At 38.1% G+C, this 23695-nt stretch overlaps 1 protein-coding gene across 4 annotated transcripts in view; it reads left to right on the plus strand.

The window, feature by feature from the left end:
* The window catches only part of LOC121295130 (C-Jun-amino-terminal kinase-interacting protein 1-like), a 39000-nt gene that overhangs the window by 7545 nt on the left and 7760 nt on the right, over positions 1–23695 (plus strand). Inside the window, exons 1-4 of one of the 4 annotated variants that reach the window (XM_041219548.1) lie at positions 7851–7985; positions 10122–10236; positions 19144–19386; positions 23219–23300. In XM_041219548.1, coding sequence (XP_041075482.1) covers positions 7918–7985; positions 10122–10236; positions 19144–19386; positions 23219–23300 — 508 coding nt within the window. In that variant the 5' untranslated portion in view covers positions 7851–7917. Of the gene's footprint in view, positions 1–7850; positions 7986–10121; positions 10237–13526; positions 13635–19143; positions 19387–23218; positions 23301–23695 lie in introns of those variants that run through there. The other 3 variants (XM_041219547.1, XM_041219549.1, XM_041219550.1) reach the window with 3 other exon arrangements.

Below are 23695 nucleotides of genomic sequence, written 5' to 3' on the forward strand. Positions count from 1 at the left end.
ATAGACCACTTTATCTCCCTGTTCTTGAAAAACAAGATGGGAGGAACCTTTCAGTAATGTGATGCTGGGCTGTCCTGGGGAAATTACATTCAAATACAAGAGCTTGCATTTCCACTCAGCCACAGGGGATATGTCATCTGTGTGCCATCTTAATTAATTCTGATAAACTAGGCTAATCCATTTTTTCTGGGGTATGAGATTTAGATAGCTCATTAATTATCTCTGGTAGAAAAACATAAACAGATTTTTTTTTTTTTTTATCAAATCGATTTCAGGCGACACTGCTGTACATTCATAAAGTGGTATCCCTCTGGAAGAAAATATTTTAACAGGCTAAGATGGGGGGGAATACTTGTTATTTTCTGTGGCCTTAAAAAATATTGATTTCTTTTCAGCTTTTTCAAAAAACCCATTGCTGTATTGAGCTGGAGCTTTCTAACCTTAATGCCAAGCCAGTAGAAGTTAACAGCTCAGGAATCTTTCCATTAAGAGTTAGACAGGGAATCTGATAATAAGTTGAATGTATTGCTTTTTGGTATATTTTGATATCTATGTGGCATGACATCACTTTCAGCATTTACTGTCTGTCCTGGAACCACTTTTCTCCTCAGCCTGCCTATCTTCCTTATATAACTGAATGACAAACTCATTCTGTTAATTCTCAACTCAGAAACTGTATACTCATAACCAATTTGCCCTTCAAAAAAAAAAAAAAAAACTGAACTTAGAGGCTTATCAAAACAACAGGTAAAGAGTGGTATTTTATAAGATCGCTAACCTGTGCTCTGTTTTATTATCTTATTAGTTTTATCTTTGTTAACATGAGAATCGTTTGGCCCTTCACGTTTGCTTATGTTAAAATATTTCAGATACAACACAGCTGCATCCTGGAAGCTTTGCAGAAGGTCACATGGTTTGAAAGCAAGTAGGCTAGATTAGGTACTAGAAAGCCACCACAATTTGTATCTGTTTTGTTGTCTTTCAAACGGTAAGGCATATTCCAAGTTGAACTGTAAAATAAAAACACCTTCAACAGAAGGCCCTCTATAACACTGATAGTGCTAGTCATTTTAAGACCTTGGTTGGTAGTGATTTTGGTAACGTCACAGTTGCAAACCCATCTGATAAACCCATTGATTAAATCTGATGCTTTTGATATCAGCCCTTTCTTGTGCAGTGTTACACATGAGAAGGGAACATGGAGAGAGGAAGAACCATCTAACAAATTGTATTGTGGTTTCAGAAATGATTGTAGTGTGAAGGTACTATACTAATGAGGTGTATATTATCTACCTGAAGCTAATTCATTGTGGTACTATTTAATAAATTTAACAGCTAGCTTATTTTTTGCAATACCATATTTAAGAAAATACTACACGGCATACACATGCTTGATTTAAGGTGACATTTGTGATTTATTGGCTGTATTTCAAAGAACATAATTGCATTTTGTGTATTTCTCAAGCAGCTTTATTTGCATTCAACAAAGACATCACATAATACAGCCATAAATCAACTGCAAACAGCCTGCAATAAAGAAATGAAGATGATCATACTTCAACTTTATGTCTGATAAATAGTTTTATACAATGCATATACATATGTGCAACTGTCTCTGCCTTGATTAATGTGCTATGCCTTGTGCTAATTAGTTGTAAAAAAAATAAATAAAACTCCACATTTTGGCCAGTTATTCCTCATTTGTAGATCAAACATTTCCATTTAATTGAAATTGTTAGTAATTTAGAGTCTTCCTAAAACAACTAAGGTAATAAAACATGTTTTTTTTTTTTTTAACATATTTGTCATTTAAAGCTTTATATTACAGTTTGCAGAGCAAACTAAATTAATAAGAAATATGTCCACCATTTTTTTCCCCCTAGATTAAATGGCTGTTGATGAATAAAAATATTCTAAAAGCTGAATCCAAAATACTGTACCTGCCATGAACAGATGTTTTCTGTCTTCAGTTGCATAAAATTATCATATAAAGAAAGGGAAACACATGACAATTATCCATCGCGAAAATGCTGGGAAGTAAAGCATTAGTTGGTAGCACTTATTGTACTTTGTTCTTTAATTACTTTTCCAATTCAGCTGAAAGAATGGATTCATCTAGATATTAAAACAATGTAAACCATGATAATCCATTGTAATTCACGTTCCTGCTATACAAGCTGCACAGTGCAGCCATCAATTATGAGTCTACAGTGTAGAATGGGGCAGTAAAAGAAAATGCACCAGCTGTTTGTGATCAGATCTCTTATTTACAGATCCATATTTTACATCTGTACAAAACACATTTGAACATATTTTGTCCACAAAATATCATTGCAAATATCCAATATCCATTTCTAGCTATTGTTTAAGACATTTAGATTTGTTTAATGACTGACTGGACAGCATTAATTGAGCTCTTGGGCTTTTAATTTATATACAGGTGTATATATTAAAAGCCAGAGAGCTCATTCAGTGCTGTCCAGTATACCATAATGCATATATATTGCTTATATAGCTCAATGAAGAGTCCAAAGTTACACATATGTAAAATATCAGCATCGTGTTTCAGTGGTTAGCAAGCAGAATTATCCATGACCTCTAGATAAGCAGTTTTAATCCAGTTCATGTCTTTCCCAGTGGCCTTATTTTAGTCTTATATCAGCTGAGTCTGTTTCTGCTGGAGATCAGACCCTCGGACCGCGGATCCGGGAGCAGTCATGCTTCCTACAGCACTGTCGTCGTGCCCCTTGGATGGTCACAGCTGGAGCTTCTAGGGTGCAGCAGATATTTTAAAAAATCATCTGTTTTTTAAGCTGGATCCTGGATGAAGTTTTCCTTTTCTGCAACCCGGGACCCAGAAAGAGCTTCTGCTGAGTTTGTTTTTACAAGGATTTCCGGTGCTCAAGGGTATAGAAAGAACATGCTTTGAACGCCACCCCTTCATCACAGGACAGGGACAGGAATTTACCTGGATACCGTGTCAGTGAGATACAGCGGCGAGGTGATCGGAAATAATCTTTTAACGCTGTAATGATCCCCCAAATTAAAGAAAGCCCGTGTAGTAAAGCTGAGTTAGATGTGGCAGGAGACAGAATGAAAGGGGTTGAATTGTGAATTATTTTGTAGCTTGAAGTAGCAGCTTAAAGCAGCCTAGCAAAGAAGGATTTGCAAAACACATAAACCAAACATGGAATGAGAAACAGCAGAAGCACAGCAAGCCAAGTTTTGCACTAGAGCAATTATGCATTGTATACTTCACGCTCCAGCTTTTGATTGGCAATGCTTTCTCAGTATGGTGGCCAAACTGAAGCTGGTCGTCAGTCTTTGTCTGAATCATCTCCTAATGTGCAGTGTCACCCTTGACTACTTCATTATTCGGTGTCAATCAAAGCCTTCTCAATTGGACTGCTTTGAACCAATTGCGGAAGTGAGGCTGTATCAATCAGGTAGTTAAACCACAAGCCATCAACCTGACAGCCTGCTGCCCGATTGCTATTACTAAGAAAGCAATGGAATGTACACCTATTGACGTTATGGTCAGTGAGTTGATGTTGTTCAGTGTGCTTATAGCATATTGATAATATATTTTAAAAGTGATTTTCATTTCATGTAAAAGGTTATAACCATCTGGTCTGGCATGCAGTTATAAGTTACCTTGAGCTAGTTTTGAGGTACTTTGGCACCAAAAATGTAAGAAAAAAACTAGATTTGTATGCAAATTGTTCCAAATAGAAAACTACTATATACTTTAAATGTAATTCTTAAATGGGAGGACCAATGAAAATCTTACTAGTTCCAATAACACCCATTCACTTCTTCAGTGTATCTGTTATTTTATTGATAGTATTGGCAGTGCAGGTCAGAACTGAAGGCCTTTAAACTGAAATAAAAGAGTCTTCTGGTTCCAGTGAGATTCTATTCTATGAGAATTTGTTTCAATTGGGACTCTGTCAGCCAAAGAAACTCAACCCTAAAGTGAACCCTGGCAGTGTAGTGAACATGATCAGTGTCGACACTGAGATAGCGCTCTCTTATCTCAGTAATACTGTAGTATTGAGATTGCATCGAGCAATCATCATTGGATGTTGATTGAAACCTACTTCCTTCTCCACATCACAGAAACAACAAGGTACTGTAATCATGTTGCATGGATGTTTGTTGAAAAATCCTTGTTTCTGTCTCAGGCAAATTCGACCTTGTTTAATCCATTTTAATAAAATGTAATAGCTTGAGCCCTCAAGCAATGCCTATGTTGTATTCTTTAATCTTTAACTCTAAGAGATCAAACATTTTGAAAGTCACGATAGGCAACATACCAGGTATGAATTTTAGATAGGGGTGAAAAAAAGATAGTTGGCACTCAATTGACAAGTGTTTGTGTCCTGTGATAAATGTATCTGGAGAACAGATATTGCTTTAGATTTCCCCTTTCAATTTACCATGTGGTATGCACTGAAGTTCACAATGAACCATTGTTGTCGTGCCTGCCCACGGTGGCTCTGTTTCCTGTTGACAGTATTTTGGCAGGTTTTTTTTAATATGATAAAATGTCTTCGAGGTGATACAGAGGCTGCCCATCATTAGGCTTTCAGAATGCAGAATCCTCAGTAATGAAGTTCTGATGCAACTACAGATTGTGCAGTCCCCCTGGTGACCGTCCAGGTGCCTAATGAGCTAGGCTTCTAGGACAGCTTGGCTTTCGTTAGCCTGTGCAAATTTATTTCGACTGATTCAGCTGAATATTTAGGTGGTATGAGATGAAAGAGTTGGTTGTTAATGTCTTTATAATGAGGACTGAGTTATAAAGGCAGGAAAAGTATATTTATAGCAAGTATTGCAGTCCATTAAGAATTTCATTTACCATTTCCCCCCAGAAAACCTCTTATATAGCAGGCTTATTGTAATTGTGAATGATAATGACTGTAGCTGTATAGGATTATGGTTGGTACATATTGTACTATTATACTCTCAAAATAGCAATTAAGTACTGTCTGAAATGTCTGTGTTAAAAGAGTGCAGGTCTGAAATGCATTATTGAGCTTCTGCTGGAAAACTGACTTGCACTGGAACAGTTATTCATTTAAGCAATCTTACTAACTAGAGAAAAATCTAATATAAATGCTTAATTTATTAATGCACTTCAGTTAGGAGTTCACAAACGATCAGGGAATTGGTACAATTATCACAAAGAAGAAAAAAGTATACTATAGAATGTATTGGTTGCCAGCTATTATAATTAGTTTCATCTGAAAGCGCAAAACTATTTAATTGAGTCCCAGCATTATTATACTACAAGTGATTAATGTAAATATAACGTAACACAAACATGTCTTAGACTGTTGTATTTTGCAAGTGTGAAATGGAGGTTAATGAACTGGGGAAGATCGAGAAGGAGTGATTTGTTGTATGTAGTTCAGCAAGCTGAAATGCTAATGAACCAAGCATTTCTATTTGCTATTTTAACAATGCGTAATGGTGAGGTAGACATTCTTTTTAAGAGAGAATACAAATTTGAATGACAAAATATCAAATACAATAATGTGTGTGCCACTATGAAGAGTCTTATACTTGAACAATTTTTTTTTATTGAGTGGATGTGGCAAATTGGCAATGTTGTGGCTTGTAGGGCAAGTCTTTTTGTAGTCCACTGTATGGAAGGTTGTATTTCTGACATCGACCACTAGAAGGAGATAACTGCACCATTCTCATCATAGCAATCAGTTGACTATATTGACATTCCCGCACCACTTGGTACAGCAAGAGCAACTCATTTGTGATGCAGGTTTGAATTGTGGCCAAAGAGTACAAATGAGTTTGCTTTAGACATACCTCTGCTCACAATAGAAATCTCACAACGTCTGCTATAATTTAAAACTGTTGAAAGTTAGCATCACCAGAAAAGCAAAACCTGCATTATCAATCAGTTGATTCTTTCATAGCTCTCTAAATTATTAGAACTATAAAGTTAACTGTTGTTGGTTCTCCAGTGGTATTAGCTCAACATGAGTATCAAGGATGCAATATTCATAAAGGTGAATGGGCAATGCAGTTGTTTCTCAGTGTTCTCGATTCCACTCACATAGAAAGCACAAGGAATGCTGTCTTGCTTTTCAGTGCTGATTACTGCATGGAATGGCAGGTTAGCTTGGTAGAAAATTCTGCACAGAAGTAGGCAATTATGTGGTCTGATCCACTGTGATGATCTCTACATTTGTAAACAAGCTGATCTGTGGGTTTTTTTCTATGCGTCATAGTATCTGTACTCCACTAGATGAGTGAGAAAGACTATGCATAACCAGAGCTGCAGTCAATCTAGATTGTTACAAATTGTGCCAAATTCCAGGATGGGTTTTGTGATGTAGTCTGGTGTCTGCTTTCTGGGGACAATCTATCAAATTTATTTGGAATGTATCCTAAATCTGAAAGATTAAGGATTAGTACTCATGCCGGTACAGCTCACAGTGTCATCTAGCGACAGAATGAGAAGCAGAGAAACAGGCTCTTAGACGAGTTCCTCCAGCAACAAAATGCATCCTAGTGGAGTGCCTGCTGGCAATGGTTTTCAGCATCTCTACCCACGACTTGAACTGGTGTGGCTTAATGCCAGAAGGGGCCTTGTTCTGTTGCACATCTCTGCCATGGCACTGCAGGAACTGCCGATGGCCCTTAATTTGCACAGCAAGCATTAACTGATCGTTTGGAAACATCACTCCCGCGGGATTCTTAGCATGTTGAATAAGCCTGGAAATCAGTCCTCAGACCAGGAAATGTGACCTGGAATAAATATTCGGAACCAGACACATGAGCAGTAAAAAGCCAGACAGCACAATACTTGAGCTGAACTTGAGATCATTTTTCTTTTTTCATCAAACATATCAATCAAATGTAGCTCATTGAGACCTGTGTAATTCTTAAGGAGGGCTGTGCAAAAAATCTGAATGCAATGGCTGATATATATTTCCATGTAACGTTAAAACCGTGGGACTTTTGCTTGACATCCAGCGCCCCCACTGTGATTTTAACAATGTACAGAGTATGCAGATGACAGAAATGTTGCAGTCTTAGTGGCTAAAGTGGGATTTAAAAAAATGGTTTCGCTTTTGCTTCCAGTTCTGTTTGCACTAACCAATAAGCCACAATGCCTCCAATAAATATGCCTCCAGTAAGTATACAGTTTGGCCAGATGGATTTAAGATATAATTAGTGGTTTTGCAGTAAGTGTTGCTGCTGCTGAACCATTTTCTTTTTAGAGCTTCTATACCCTGGAGCCTGACTACATTAAATCTACTAAAAAATGACCTTCAATAGGCTGCACATCGTTACAAGATGCAAATAGTTTGACTTTCAAGTTCAGTGCTATAAATAGTCTCACAGTCTCCTACTGGTTGGATAAGCATCCCTGCATCAGTACAAAAAAAATTTAATTGAGTAAAAGCTATCGGCTTTGGTTCATGCAGAGCTGAAAAAGTTAAACTGTATTTTGTTTCTGAAATCCTGTGTTCAGCTTCCTTTAGGATGAAGAGGCAGATTTTAGGCAGCGCTTATCCCATTGATCACAGCAACACTATCCCCCTATCTGCAGAAATCAAAAGTGGAGGTGGCAACATGAGCTTTATTGATCGGATCCATTAATTATAGAGGAGCTGTGCTTTTTAGAGAAGCAGCACCGGCCAAAGCCCAGTGCATGCTGTCATATTTCTGTAGAGCACAGCAGATTGCCCTTTGCAACAGTGGATGCTATTTTTGCAAAGAGTAAATAAAAAATAAATTAAAAACACAGCGGCAGCGAGAGATGCAGAGGCTCCTGACTACACAGGCAAAGAGTTGACCAGAGAGAGGAATCTGAATAGGAAGTAGCACCAGGGAAACTGCAGTTGCTTTTCAAATTGATCTTGTAGAAATTATTCTGCCAGGTAAATGGTACTCGCCTTTGCAATGGAGTCTAACGAAGAAGAGAGCTGGATGGAGGATCAGTGGGAAAAATGGTAGGTGAGCTTTTTTTTTATTATTATTATTTTTTTAATTTGTGGGTGCTGCTTTTCTGTTTATCTGGTGCTGGATGAAATGTTCTTACTGTTTGTGGATGCGGACTGTGCTTGAAAATTAGGTGTTGGATTTCAAAGGGCTAAGCTTTTGGTGTAACAGAAATACAAATTAGAAATAGAAAATAAGTAACCACTTAATGTTGTATTAAACCAGAATTATACGTATTTTAAAGCCTGCACAGAAATGCCTGTTAAAGACGAATTAATATTGAAAAAAGGTTATTTTTATACAGGTGAAACGTCTCAGCAATATTTTGCATAATGTTTGCCTAATGTGAATAGGAAATAGTGTGTTTGTTCTTATAATTACATTTGTATAAGCGCATTATTATAATGTTTTTCTGTGATTTGTTCAAGGTGTGGACCATATGGTTTAAGAAATAGTTCTTACATATTTTAGAAGTTTGTTGCTTTTGAATCCCCTGGTGATTTTTTTTTTTTTCACTGTATTATCCTCATGCTTTTGTGGGTATAAGCAGCAGTGTGTCTATTTGGCTTACAAGTTGCTTGACAAAGTTGCAGTAGCATGTTTCAAGGTGCCCCTGCAGCCGAAGCTACCTTTGTGAAACGTTACCTTTGTGGCCTACTTTTTGACAACTATACGGATGAAGAAACGATGGATGTGCATGTTATACTTTCTGCTTCACCTTTTTTAAGATACCAGTAATCAAATTGGTGCACTTATGCAAATGTGTCCCCATAATATTTTAATATTTTAGTCTATTTATAGCAGGGTTATGATCTTATGATAGAGTGTTATTGCAGAACTAATATTTGCTGCATCAGTAATCTGGAAATGGTATAAACCACAGACGTACGACAATACGTTTTTTTTTTGTTTTTTTTTGGAACTTTGAGAGAAATCAGCTAGCTAAGCTGTAACATGAAGTTCAACAAAGACAGTTGCTGTTGTTCTATATAATCAAGGCTGGGTTTTTCATCTCATAAAACCTCGAGTGAGGCATCTGATGGCTGAGTCAACCAACATACAGCAGGAGTGGGAATTGTTCTTGAAACCAAGTCCCTAGCCTCTCCAAACTGTTGGATAACGGCAGTGCCATCCACCGACATGTCCTTAAGGAAAAAAACGATGCATTGCAGAGCTGTACTTGGTACAACTGCAGCAGAACATTGCAGTACATTGGCTGTTAGCTCTGAGAATAGTGACCCCAATCTTCATCCCTGTTACAAAAGACTAACAGTAGTAAATATTAACCTGAGGGGTGCTTAAAATTAGTAAGTATTAGGATGTATCCATGCTGTGTCTTCCGGAATCGTGGGAGAATCATGTGACTTAATAGAGGTCACAGCAAGCAAAAGTCATGACTGCTGTTAAAACAAGAGGTGGACAACAGGATCTTCTTATTATGTGTCATCATGCAGATGTAGGTTCTGTCCTTTATGGACTGCATTTGTTTCCTTTTCATGATGCACGTCACAATATCCACGCCATCACTGTTGGGTTGTCACGTAAATCCCAAAATTACATTAGATATCTGTAGTCTTTTATTATGTTTTTTCACAGGAAAATGCAAATAAACTTCCAAACACAAACTTCCAAATGTCTTCAAGTCCCCTTTTTTGAATGCAAATACTGTAACACTTGTACTTCTTTTGAGTGTAACTTCTGCTGATTGTGGATGAGCCACAATGAAAGCTTTCATACATTAGAACATATTAAACTAAAAGTTGGTTCTTAGTCTAAGTTTTTGTCAGTGAAAGTATGTCTAGTTCTGTATTTTAAAGTAACATTCTTGAGGACAGGAGCATTTTTGGTGCTGGGTTGCAGAATCACCCTGAACCCATCAAACATTATACAAGTATAGTACATGACTTTTCCTAAATATTTTTTTTTAAGGCAGCAGATACATTTGTTTTAATTAAGTTTTTTTGTTTTTTTTTACCGTGAAGCACTTTTGTGTAAAGCAAGGATTTCTCTCTTGAAAAGCATTTACACAAGTGCAGTGCACGAATTTCGAGAATTTGATTGCATTCGTGGGTTTGATTGGCTCAAGAGAAGCATACAGTACATTGTTGGGTACTGGAATTGAAATGCTTTGTGTTCGTTTTCCACAGGCTGACCCATGATATCAGTCTGGAGGAGTTTGAAGATGAGGATCTCTCTGAGATAACAGAGATCACAGATGAATGTGGAATGAGCCTGAATTGCAATGGCAGCCTGGACATTATGGTAAGGGTCGACAGAAGCGATGTGCAGGGAATCTGGATTAGACTGTGTAAAGCCTAGTAACTGAAACATAAAAGCACTGGAAAGGCTAAATTACTATGCAGATTTCCAAGGTAAAAAGGGCAAGCCTTTCTGCCTGGATAAAAGCTTCAATTTCAAGGCTTAATGGCTGTCAGAGCAGCGTATATGCTAGGGATGTGGTTTGCCAGCAATGACCGATACGTCAGTTGGAGATGGAACTGTGTGTGTGCGTGAGGAGGGGGAGAGCACTTGAGACATCAGCTATTGCATTTCCAACCTCTTGTGTAAGTGAGCTGCATGGATTTTCATCAGGGAGAATGCTGTGGTTTACGATAACGGTGGGACACAGATCATTGGCACTCCAGCTCTGTTAATATTGATGATTTTTTAAATAGATACCTCTGTGTCTCCCTCTGCGTCTGTAATCTGTTTCCAGTCCTGCATACAGGTCCCTTTAAAACCGTCTGAACTAATGCTTTGTTATTTGGATGTGCCCAAAGGCAGCCAGAGATGTTGTGTAATCGTGGGGCAAGGCACTCTTTAAAAGTGAATTATTTCAGGGATATCATTTGGTAGTATAATGAGTTTAAAACATGCTATTCAATGTATCTAGGGAGCTAATTAGAAAAACTTGGGATGAAAACTGATTTGAGTAGTACTAGGCTATAACATTGACATAAAACCGAAAATAAAAAAGAAATTTATTCAAATTAAGCTTAATGCTATTCAGTTATCTTCCAAAAAAGCTAATGAAATGTAGTAGGATTTAATCGATTTTAATTGGAAAATATATAATCTGCATTCTCACTGTCATCACTGCTCAGGTTTTGGACTGTAACATGTCTTGAGGTAGTGAGTATTTACAGAACTGTTTCTCAGGGGCACACTGTGAATTACACAGCTTTGAATTCAGACCCTGCCAGACCTCATATAATTTGAAAACTGTATCGGCTTTCACTTGCTGCAAGCATTGTGTAGATGGTTGCTTTATAACTGCACTGTCAGAGGAGGTGAGGAGAGAGCAAGCAGCAGTGGGAATTTCTGAGCTCTCTAACATAATCTTTAAAAAATAATTATGGATTCAAGGAGGTCGGAGCCCAAATATATCTGAACAAAAAGTATTTGGCTTATTGTATGTACTTTCAGGTTCTTATTCCAGTGTGGTTTAGTTCATGGAAATCTGTGGATGGAGGAGGATTCAAAAGAGCTGCTTGTGCAGTAGCTGTCAGCAGCCATTTTGTAAGGTTTAGGAATGCCTTCAAATCAGCAGGTGTGTCCCTGTACCAAAATAATGTAATGGTACAACTGTACACAGTTTGATTGGTTGAAAATGATGTGATTTTACACCTGTGCACAGTCTGATTGGTTGAAAATGGTGTGATTTTACACCTCTAAGCAATTTGATTGGTTGAAAATGATGTAATGATTTCTAATACAGAATCATTCAGAATAAATCACGGTGTCACTGGAAACATAGGATCCTTACCAGATGTAAAAAACGCGATCAGATCACCCCCCCCCCCCCCCCCCCCCCCCCCCCCCCCCCGTCTTGCCCAACTGCACGCTCTCCAACCTGCTGACCCGCTATGTCCCTGCCCGCAAGCTGAGGTCCTCTGACTCTGGCCTGCTTGTTATACCCAAGCAAAAGTGCACCACACTCGGAGAGCGCTCTCTTAGCTTCATGGCTCCGACTCTCTGGAACTCTCTCCCAGCTATAGTGCATGAAGTTCCCACAGTCGCTTGTTTCAAATCAACTCTCAAGACCCACTTGTTCTCTCTTGCTTCCCATGCTCTTTAAGCCTGATATCAGTTATTAGCTGTTGTCTAACTTGCTATTTCAGATTGTTCACTGTATCTTTATGTTATGATTCTGTATGACAAACACATCCACAATGTGTAGAACTCACATCCTAGCCTTGCATTTAATGTACTATGCCTTGTATCTCATTGTATTTAATGTACTGCATTGTTTTCACTGTTTAATGTATTATGTATTGTTTCTCACTATCTTGTAAAGCACTTTGTGATGGTGGTCCACTATGAAAGGCACTATATTGATTGTTTGATTGATTGATATTTAGAATTAAAGGGGAATTATTCGTTCATCTTCATACATGTGTATATAAATAGTGGAATAACATTGTTTACTCCCTTTGTGTAGTTATGTTGCCAAGGAAAATGAGATTAGATGTGTTTGTTCATATCTTTGACAGGTTCAATGGTGTTCGCATGAGAGCGTGACTCATATTTCTGAATGCTAGGAATTGGTAGCCCAGTGTTTCTTAGAGCATAATACAAGGCTATTACCGGATGTTTGTCTGCTGTACTTGTACTGGTATTGTGGTGACTAGCAGAGTTTCTATGGGAATACCATTTAATATCTCATGATAAAAAGCTACCAGTCTCTTATAAAATGTACCATGTCTGTAGTATATAATGAACATTTTACTACAATATGTACTGCATCCTTTACTCCAGTATTATTGCAGTGAATTACAGGTGTTATAAATTATGTTTTACTACTGTATCCCTCACAGAACGTATCCATAGAATGCACATTAGTAAGTTTTATCTTAGACGTTTGGATGGGAGCCTGAGGTCACCCCATAAATATAAGACCAATTGCTACTTATACCACAGGAAGCATCCTTTATTTAGGCTGTGGTACCTTTTATTTGAAATATAGATTTTTTTTTTTGGTAATAGTTACCAGTATTGTAGTCATTTCACCTATTGTTGAATAGTGAATGCAAATTCATGAAAATCATGACGGTTTCCTGATGAATGGATACCTGCAAAAATGACAAGCTGGAGTGTAACTCAATAAATAGACAGCAATTTGTTTTTTAAATTCTATCATAATTTGCAAATTAACTGATTAATGTTCCATCCTGATAAAATGGTGTACAGTCAAAGATTTCTAACTCAAATTAGAAGTCCAATTGGATGGGTATTTTTGTCTCATCACAATAGCATTCTCCAAATCTCTCTACTGGTGGATGCAAGTACTGGAATGCCCCACAGTGCAATACAGCCTCTAGTTATTGATGAGGTCAACCTTGCTCTCCAGAGATAGTGATGTCAGGGATGAGGTAATCCCCCCATTGGATGAGGTAACGAGTATACATGAACCTATGGATTCATCTCTCTCTCTCTCTCTCTCTCTCTCTCTCTCTCTCTCTCTCTCTCTCTCTCTCTCTCTCTCTCTCTGTGTCTCTGTCTCTCTCTCCCTGCTCAGTGAAGGCTATGGGCTGACTATAGTATACAGACTGTGTTTCCCCTCATAAAATAATTTCATCAGCTGTCTATTTCTGGTGGCTAATGTAATTTTTTTAATGGATTATTATAAGCACTTAAAAACAATGGACTCTGGAAAGAAGGTAGGCCACCTTCTTTTAAACCTAATAGGTTTCTGGATTTGTTTTTGTACAATGTACTGTAGACATAATGTTCAGTGATAAATGCACTGATTTTAAAACCAAGTTTCTTCCAATAATTTTTTGTATATGTATAGTACACTATTGCACCATGAGAGCCAGGCTGACACATTTTATATATATTAATGTGTCTGGAGGTGCAATGTGCAAGGCAATATATATATATATATATATATATATATATATATATATATATATATATATATATATATATATATATATATATATATATAATATATATCACTGTTTTTGGTGTGTCTTAATAAACAATAGAGGACAAATCCTGAAGACTGAGTCAGTGAAGCAGAAAGAGACGGGAATGTTCTCCAGTAGCTGCAACACTTGATTTCTAAACACTTGATTTGTAGTAGCTTGTAAATAGTAGCTTGTAGTAGCTGCAAGCCTTGATTTCTAAACACTTTTCCTGGGGGGGTTAGGCTGTATTATCATGTAACAGCTTCTGTGCACTGTAAGCAGAAATTACAGAGCTGCAGGCACCTGATGGAATAAGGCTGACCTTAATGCTGACCTTATGGGTTTTTTTTTTTTCAAACATGCAAACCATGAAATCAGTAGTCCTGCTCCCACATGCTGATTAGACCGTCATGCGCAGTCATGCTTAGCTGCTGTGTTGATTCATTTCTTGTCCAGCATTAGCATTGCATTTCTGCTGTGGATTGCGTGGTAAAGGGTTTTGTTTTTTCCAGCAGCCTCTGACTCACAAAGCCCCTCCAGCTACTGGCTTCTCTCTGCTGTATCACACCGCAGTGGTCTCTCATACTGGGAAGATAGAAACTCTGGCAGCTCAGCAGCGCGTATCTGTACCTTGCAGCTGTTAAAGGGTACATCAGCACAACATGAAAGATAAAACATAAACTATCCCACCTTGCTGTTCCAAATGTATTTTGTCATTGTATAATAATTTGTATGCACCCAACCATCTGTATAATGCCACACTGCTATGTCCAGAATCACTGTTCTTGAGCATTTCTTCTGAGCCAAAAAACATGACTTCCACATGTACCCTCACATGTACTCTGAACGTACCGGCACATGCCCAATCAAGCTATTAGCTATATTACCTTTGTGTGGAAACACACTAATCTGTGTGATAAACATGGTCTACTTTTCCATAAGGCATGAACTTGTACATGCTTTTGTGTAGTAGTGATCTTTCACATTGTACATGTTTCCTTCGGATGTTGCATTTTGAAGGAAATAATGACATTATTTCGGATGTTCCCTGTGTACAGTCACACTATGTTGTTGTAAATATGAATTTAAACTCAGCAACATAGTGTGACTGTATACAACAGTACATTTCGACTTTCCCACTCAGCGGTTTGTAGACGATTGTGTGTGTGTTTTGTCAGGAAATGCCAATGAAATCTAAATACGAAGGATGAAAAAATGCAACATTTATTTTTTTAGGTCCATTCTGCAAACATTCCGAATCAGCTGGAGCTATATCTAAGACTTTGGGGACGTATATTGTAATAACACAGTGCTGCTGTAATTGTGGTTAGATCCCTTCATTAGTTGGAAATGAGAACAACTCTGTCTTGGTTTTCTTTTTCCTGCAACCACTTACACAACACAGATTTTTTGTTTGTTTGTTTTTTTTAATGAATGCAACATTAATCATAATAATACATCAAAATACAACATGCAAAGGAAACATGTACAATGTGAAAGATATCTGCTACACAAAACAAAAGCAGGTACAAGTTCCTTCCTTCCTTTTGTCACACAGACTAGTGTGTTTCCACGCGGAGGTAATATAGCTAATACAGCGCTTCACTGGGCATGAGCCGGTACGTTCAGAGCACATGTGAGGGTACATACGGAAGTCATGTTTTTTGGCTCAGAAGAGATGCTCAAAAACAGCGATTTTGGACATAGCAGTGTGGCATTATACAGATGTTTGGGTGCATACGGATTATTATACAATGACCAAATACATTCAGAACAGCAAGGGAGGATAATTTATGCTTTATCTTTCATGTTGTGCTGATGTACACTTTAACTGTCTATCTTGACATGTTCTGAGCTGCCTTTCCATTTAAAATGTACAGTCATTTCTAAGTGTGCAGCCCGGGTTATTTTGTGACAGGTTTTATGACACTTCCACAATTCCAGACAAGATGTGTCCTTTTTTTTAAATGTCATAGCAGAGAAACCACAGGGTACATTCACAGCTCATTTCCAAGCTAAGTCCCCTCTATAATGGGAGGCTTGTCGTTAGATCGAGGCTACAGGCCTTCCCTGCAACTTGAAAATCTCAACTTGTCTTGGTGTTTTCTTACCCATATTACCCACTGGCACCAAGCTGGTGCAGGGAGTCAGTGGTTCCCCTCACCCACACAGCCTGGGTTGACCTCTGACTGCTTGCAGAAGTCTCACCTCAACTGAGGACAACTCCCTTCCACCCTGACCTGAACCACATTATTGTAATGATTGTATTAGTTTAATAAGGATTATTTTGCTTTAATGTGATTATATTACTTTAATAATGTATATGCCTTTAATAAGCCAATGCATCCCAGTGAACTAAAATGGATACTAAATTGGAAATCTGTGGGCTCCTACTAGCTACAAAAATTAGCGTTAGTTAGTGTTAACCTACTAATTCTTTATGTGGGTTATACTGGAGATAGAATAGTAGTACTGGTTTACTAGATCTGTTGGAAACAGTATGAGGAAAATTCAAGAAACAACCTTTGTTGCTTTGTATTTTCCTTTCAGACACTTTGGTGCTGTGTGAGTAACACACTCAAGCCTGCAGTAAACACGTCACACTGGGGGCGCTTTATGGGACACAAATAGAAAGAATGAGCATCTAATCCTCAAGCAGTGTCTCCTAGCAACCGGGCAATGGCTCTTAAAGAGCGCAAGCATAATTTCAAACTAAATGAATAAATATATATATAAACAGTTGATGGAAAACCTGCCAGTTCTTCAATGAAGCGTTATTGATTTTATTTTTCTCACATAAAGAGTTGAAACTGTTTAATAAAAAATCTTTTCAGCTAGGTACAGTATAGAGCAGTTTGGATTAGGAATGGTTAAAAATTGTACAGGTTCTTAATCAAGTACAAAATGGCCTTCTGTATATATGAACATGAATATGTTTTTATTGCACTGTTTCTTTGTAGTGTCTGTTTTTTTCTAACTATACCTACAAGTTCATTTCAATTTGCACTTTTCATGTGCCTTGTTACGTATTAAGTAGAAGTGTGTTTTTGTGGTCTAATAAAAATTGTAATGAATTCCATTCCTGCTGCAAACAAAAAGTGAGCTAATGATTGCTTTTATTCACACACTTCCACAAAAAATGACAGGACCCTATTTCCTTTTTTAAATGAATACACAAAAACTGTTTCTAAAAGAAAATGTACCCAAGTTGACAATGCTGGCTAACCAATCGATTTTTACCCTGGCTTGGAGCTTCATATTTATACAGCATTTGATCCATTGCCTGATGCTCTTGTGTAGTTTAAAAGATTGAATTAGTTAAATAATAGCAATAATTATTAATAATATAATATCATCAAGTCAAGTGTGCCTTGATGTATAGTACCAATCTTTTTTCCAAGGGTAATTTGGTAAGATGGCAGCAGATTATAAGTAATTCATGCATATACTATGAATTGGTTAATCTCAAAATTAACTTCATTCATTCACAAGTGTGAAGTAGCGGTATAGGTGTGCTAGAGTGTTTGCTTCTGTTGTGCTCCTTTACTCGTTTTTAAATGTTCAACCATAAAATAAACAAAGGAAATTGAATTAACCCCTTACAATGTAGTGCCTTCTGTCGCAGAGAGTAAACATTAGTGACAATTAGATAAAGTGGTATTAAAGGGAAAAGTGTGAGCTGGAAACTGATTCTTCCAGATGCAGGGGGGCACACAGGGGAAATATCAAGAGATTAAAAGGGGGAAGCTGTCAACTTTACTTTGAAAAGTAAAACGTCACCTTTCCACGCCTACACTCCACGGGGATCCTTGTGCAGCCCGGGTCTCACACATAAGGTTGAGAATCCTGCAAAAGGAAGTGTTCTGTGATACGAAACCTTGTGGCACTTCATGTATATCGGTATCAACGGCAATTCCTCCAAGCTTTGTGCTTCTAGAGTGCCGTACAAAACACTGCCAAAAACATTACACTGCAGGCAAAGTTGACTCACTGAGCCTAAGGAAAAAGGTACTGTAATTGACACAGATACAGATTTCCATCAGCGTAAGAAGGCACACCTAACAGAGCTACAGTAGTATATTGAAATGTATATTATAAATTAATCTAGCACTTTTGTATACGCTTTTCTGTAATTGATGATTCTGTTTTAAAATATGACACACAGTAATAAAGTATTCGCTGGTATATAATGTGTGTGTACTTTCAATACCAAAAGACGCATACACTGTCATACATTTCTAGCATTCCAAGATTTAGGAGGGTTATTTAATTGATGCCGTGGGATTACCATTGGTGATATTCACTTAGGATGATTTACCAGTCTTTATCTAGGCTGAGCCTAGAAATAAACCTGTTCGTACACAGCTGCAATAAGAACGTCATTGCTACTGCATAGAGAAGGTGATATGATATTTCAAAGGCAGGCTGTGCTTATTGCTGGGTTTATATTTGAAGATGTACTGTACTGCATTCCATTTGCTAATCCAGTGCTTCATGAATATTATTGAAAGTATGCTAACTGCAGGCTGCAATAAACATACACTTGCTTTTGGAAATAGATCCAGCTTTTGTGTGTTGTTTTTCTCACTATGTCACTATTTGTTGAGGTGGTTAGACCACTACGTCTGGATATGTGGAATAAGCCAAAATTGCTTAGGAGCTTAAACAAGGCATTGTCGCTAGTGATACTGGCTCACTAAAACAGACTTGATGTGTGTCTCTTTCACAAATACACACACAGTAGGGATGTCCCCACAACGTTGTTTTTTTCAGGAGTTACTATCTCTGTGGGGGCATTTTCTCAAATTCTGTCCGCACATTGATAATAATACCTGCCCACACACACACACACACACATACACACACGCACACACAAACTGTATTACTGGAGTTGTAACTTTACATTAGCAGAGAAACCAGTGTTGAGTCACCAGTCAGTGGGCTTTTATTAGTAGCTTTTTAAGTATTTAAATTTGGGTTTTAAATAAAGTATCCTGATGACAAATTTATAGGATGATATGATTATATGGTTTAAATAATTGAGTTTAGTCAATTATAGATCTGTTAGCAATTAGTAGGGTTAAAATCATCACAAAATCAAAAAAGAAAAGCCATCTTACAGGTACTCAACATTTGGAGCACTCAAAGGGTTACTCCCAGAGTGACGTCAGGAATGCGTTTAACTGGGCTTCTCTGCCCCCCTGTTGACACAGCCCCTGACTGATCTTTGTCATCCAATCTTGTTCTGCCTTTCCAGAGCCATGTGAACCAGGAGACCAATAGCGTGGCAGGGAAAGCAAGTGGGAGTGAGGCCAGCAAGCTGCAGGCAGAGATGCTTCAGTTGGATTTGATTGATGCCGTGGGTGATATAGAGGACGAGGAAGCTGAACTGCCCATCAAGGAGCCTCTGGTGAAGGAACCTGCTCCAGTTACCATGGATACCTACAGGCCCAAGAGACCAACCACCCTTAACCTCTTCCCACAGGTGCCTCGGACTCAGGTAAAGGAGCATCCTCACAATTATTATTTATTTATTTATTTATTTATTTATTTTTTTTACAGTACTATATAGTATGTTGGAGCAATATTTACTGCATAATGGATTAGTGGGCTGCGCAATCTGACTGCTCGTCTATAATATATTTTAATACTATTAATTGTGTTCCTTTTATCTGTCTAATCCATTTGATATGTGTATGTATGTCCCTCTACGTAGTCTGTACGACACTGTGTGCATGTCTCTCTCTCTCTCTCTCTCTCTCTCTCTCTCTCTCTCTCTCTCTCTCTCTCTCTCTCTCTCTATATATATATATATATATATATATATATATATATATATATATAAGTTACATATGTATGTATTTATTGCTATCATCTTTATATATTACCCTCAAATTAATTGATGATCTTTAAACAAAAAAGGGCTTTCTTGAGGAAGACACTGTATATGTTGTTGTCTTGCAAGCTTTCAGCACACACCCTGATCTGATCTGGACATTAATGCAAGGGAGGGGCACACAGATGATGGTTCGCATGGTTCATTAATGGAAGGTCATTTTTGGAAGCAAATAGGGTAGATAATTTGTTATTATTTGTTGAACAGAAGGGAGTCCATTGAAACTATTGCAGTTGGTAAAGCAGTATTAATAAAAATAAAAACAAAAAATTGCAGAGCCTGTGCTTGCTATCTTTCAGGGTTGTTTTATTGTATGCCAGTTATTGACAGCATTTATGAAAGGTTTGAATTAATGATAGCACAGTGTGTATTCAAGGACAAAGTTCATGGGCACTTTTCTTGTGTGTTATATGTGCTTTTTTAACAGTGATGTCCAAGACTGATTCAAGTAAGTCTATTCATGAATGACTGCTCCAATTATAATCTGCAGGGCAAAACACAACATATTTCTCTTTAGAAATAATAACGCAATTACAATATTCAGCCACCAGGTGGAGCTATGGTCTATGTAAATTTCTATTTAAAGCCAAGAGAAAAAATTGCAGAGCTGGACTAAATCATTTTTCAAAACATGAGGGCAAGCTCAGGTGTATGACATTTTTATTAGAAATGAGTTACATTTACAACATGTACCCCAAAAATAAGCGCTATTAGTAGTGGCAGTGTGGTAACCATGACAATGACATTTAGCTGCATCTAATAAGGTAAAGTTGATGTTTATTGACACACCATTCCAAACAGGATTCCCACAGTGCTCCAGTTTCACAGACACTGTCTGACTAGGCGGTATTTCTGATGGAGCGTAGAAAGTCTAGATGTGCACAAAAAGCAGGAGAAAGACCACAGGAGCGACTGTGGGATTAGCATAATAAATGACATAGTGACTGAGATGGATGACAATGCCAGCCGTTTTCTAAATTGCTGGATCTCAGCAATGTACAAAAAGAGGTTGAGCAAAAAGGAGAATTGCATGTCTGCTTCATATCAGTGAATATCTAATATTAAAGAAGCGAGAAGTCTTAAATCCACAAGGTTTCAAATGTAACAGGTGAAAACTGAACCAGCAACCCCACACACTGCAAGCAAGCATCTTAACCCCCAGTGGAAAAGAGCCGGGCTCTTCTGCATTCTTGGTTATAGAGCTTTTAACCTCATCTCATCTCACCGGCAGGGGACAGAATCTAAGGGAGTGCATCACACAACACTGCCTTTCCACTGTTACTTCACATTAACCTCAGTGATATGCTGCAGCCAACCAATGAGATCATATGCACCAGTGGTTACTGCCTGCTTCAAAGTATACAAATAGCATGTTCAGTATGTCCATTCACTAATAACACACACGCATACAGATTATGGACGGTTTTTGGCAGTAATTATTTGCCAAGCCTGTCCATAATCTCAGGTGCTACTGCCTAATTAAATTAAAGAACTGAAAACCCATATCTCCCAGCTTATGGACCTATAAACTCACAGCCACACTTCCTGTTTAAAGGCATCTAGTAAATGACATTAGTAACCTCGGTTGGGTCCTGAAATGCGTCAAGACTCTTTGACACACCCATGTGTAACTGACGCTTGTGGTGTAGAAATTGATTAAGCACATTTTTCTGAACGGCACCTGTTTCACATCATCTCTCCTCCAGCATCATCGATGCAGTAGTGGTTGCCAGAGCAACACACTGCATCTGACAGCTGCACCATCTCAGTGAGTCAGCGAACAGAACAATATGTTGCATTCACAAAGCAAATAGTGTCACAGCCTCCTTGTGCCACAAGCACCTTTATGAATTCATTAAAGAACCAGTGTCTACTTATGGAAGCCTAATGTAATCCCTCTTAGTAGCACAAACACTTATCTCTTATGAGGACCCTTTGACTTATAATGCTGGTATTTAAAGAAAGAAAAGGTCGGTCTATCAAAGAAATTATTCCTTTTCCTTAACAAGGCAGAACGCAGATTTAAATATGCTTGTTGAATGGCTTGATTGTGTAAAAGAAACACAGCAAGGTGACATGGCAGATTTACATTTGAATGCATGTGGAATTTGCTGTTCAAGGTGTGTATGTGTCTGTCAGCAATGTGTGTGGCACAACGATTACAAATGTTAGTCTAATCTGTCACAACAAAGCACTGAAATAGCTACTTTAGAGTTTGCTAAATTCAACCCACTTCCTTATCATAAAAGAAAAGAATCATAATCATGTAGTAAATATCACTGTTAAAATATTCTGAACAGCCAAGCCATGACATTTTGTTGCTGTGTCTGCTGTTATCGAGATAGGAGAAGAAAAGGGCAACATATGCAGAGCTTAGTACCAGGCTGGCATATGTCAAAGTGCATGGTGACGTCTTGCGCGGATTAGTGCCAGATTCGATTGCTTGACATTTTGCCAGGAGCCGATGCAGACATCATTCAGTTTCTGCAGATTGCCAGGGTGGGACCTCCTGCATTGAGTAGATGATCCTGTGCATGTTCTGTGGGGTTCTTGCCCAGGCTCTGGAACTAGAGCAGACGTTTTAGTCAGTTCTGTGCCTTCATCATTATTCTGCAAGCATCATAGAATAAAGTGTGCATTATGCAGAACTGCTTACAATTCCGTGGTGAGTGGATCTGAGCGACGTGGGCGATTACACATTACTACACATTGAATAAACTTGCATTGTCGACACATAACTGATGTTTTGTTTAGCTGGCTGTGGCTTGTTTGCATTACGGGATATTGTGTTGCCTGAGAGAACGAAAGCTGCGAGGTCCTTTCCAGAAACACTCATAATTGTTCAGACTATTGAAATCAATGCTGGTTCAGTTCATTTTTACAGCATAGTCTGTTGTACAAGACCATAGAGTGCAGACACATGCACAGTTTACCTGGGGGCACATTCAGCCCTTGTCCTGTTGTTCATACCCCAGTTTAGCTGTTTCACTTCAAGCTTCTGATGTGTATAGCTAGCCTGATATCCACAGAATAGTATAGAGGATGAAAATTGGTTGTGAGCACTGCATTAGAAACACAAGATAGCGATGGAAAGCATAGGAAATTAAAATGCTAATAAAACCTGGACTAGAATGGCCCTCTTTGAATTCAGTATAAGGTAATAAGCAGTATTTCTTTTTTAAAACTGATGTGGGGTTAAACAAGTGCATCTAGTCAGTGCTTGGTTATGTTTAGTTAATAAATAGTTTAAAAAAACAAACATATGTCTGGGCTTTTAGTGCAGAAGCCAGCTCACAAGTAAACATTTCTATATTTTATTTGGGTGTAAAATGGACTCCCATCCCTTTAAATGAATCCTGAAGCTGAGAACAAAGAGGCATTCTCTTTTATATTCAGCAGGATAAAAGCTGTGTTGTTTTTTTTTATTGGATCACAGGACACGCTAAACAACAACTCGTTTGGTAAGAAGTACAGCTGGCAGGAAAAGGTCTCTCGTTCATCTTCCCCCTTAAAAACAGGTGAGTCTTGTCAAAGTTTCCTGGTTTCAAAACTTTATCAGATTACACCACTGCTGTGTGTTTGTAGAGCTTCTGTGTAGCTTTGCATTAGTGATGTCAAGTCCTCAATAGCCGCAGGGGCCCCCACTGCTGCATGTTCACTGGGTGGAACTGAAATGTACTGGAACCGTCTCCCATGGATTGTGCCGCAAAAGACATTCACTCCTGGCAGTATCTGCAGCTGTTAACAGGTACCCAGCATAACATTGACCGTAATTAGGACTGCTTTGTTGAGGCCAGGTGATTCAGAGGATGTTGTTCTTGTGTAACGTGTTTTGCATTTTTTAAAAGGATACTTAAACAACAAGAAGCTGTCAGCCATGTTAGGCAGCCATATTGGACCATTTATCTGGTTT

The sequence above is a fragment of the Polyodon spathula genome, chromosome 19, assembly GCF_017654505.1.
Source record: "Polyodon spathula isolate WHYD16114869_AA chromosome 19, ASM1765450v1, whole genome shotgun sequence".
In the NCBI taxonomy this organism is placed as follows: domain Eukaryota; kingdom Metazoa; phylum Chordata; class Actinopteri; order Acipenseriformes; family Polyodontidae; genus Polyodon; species Polyodon spathula.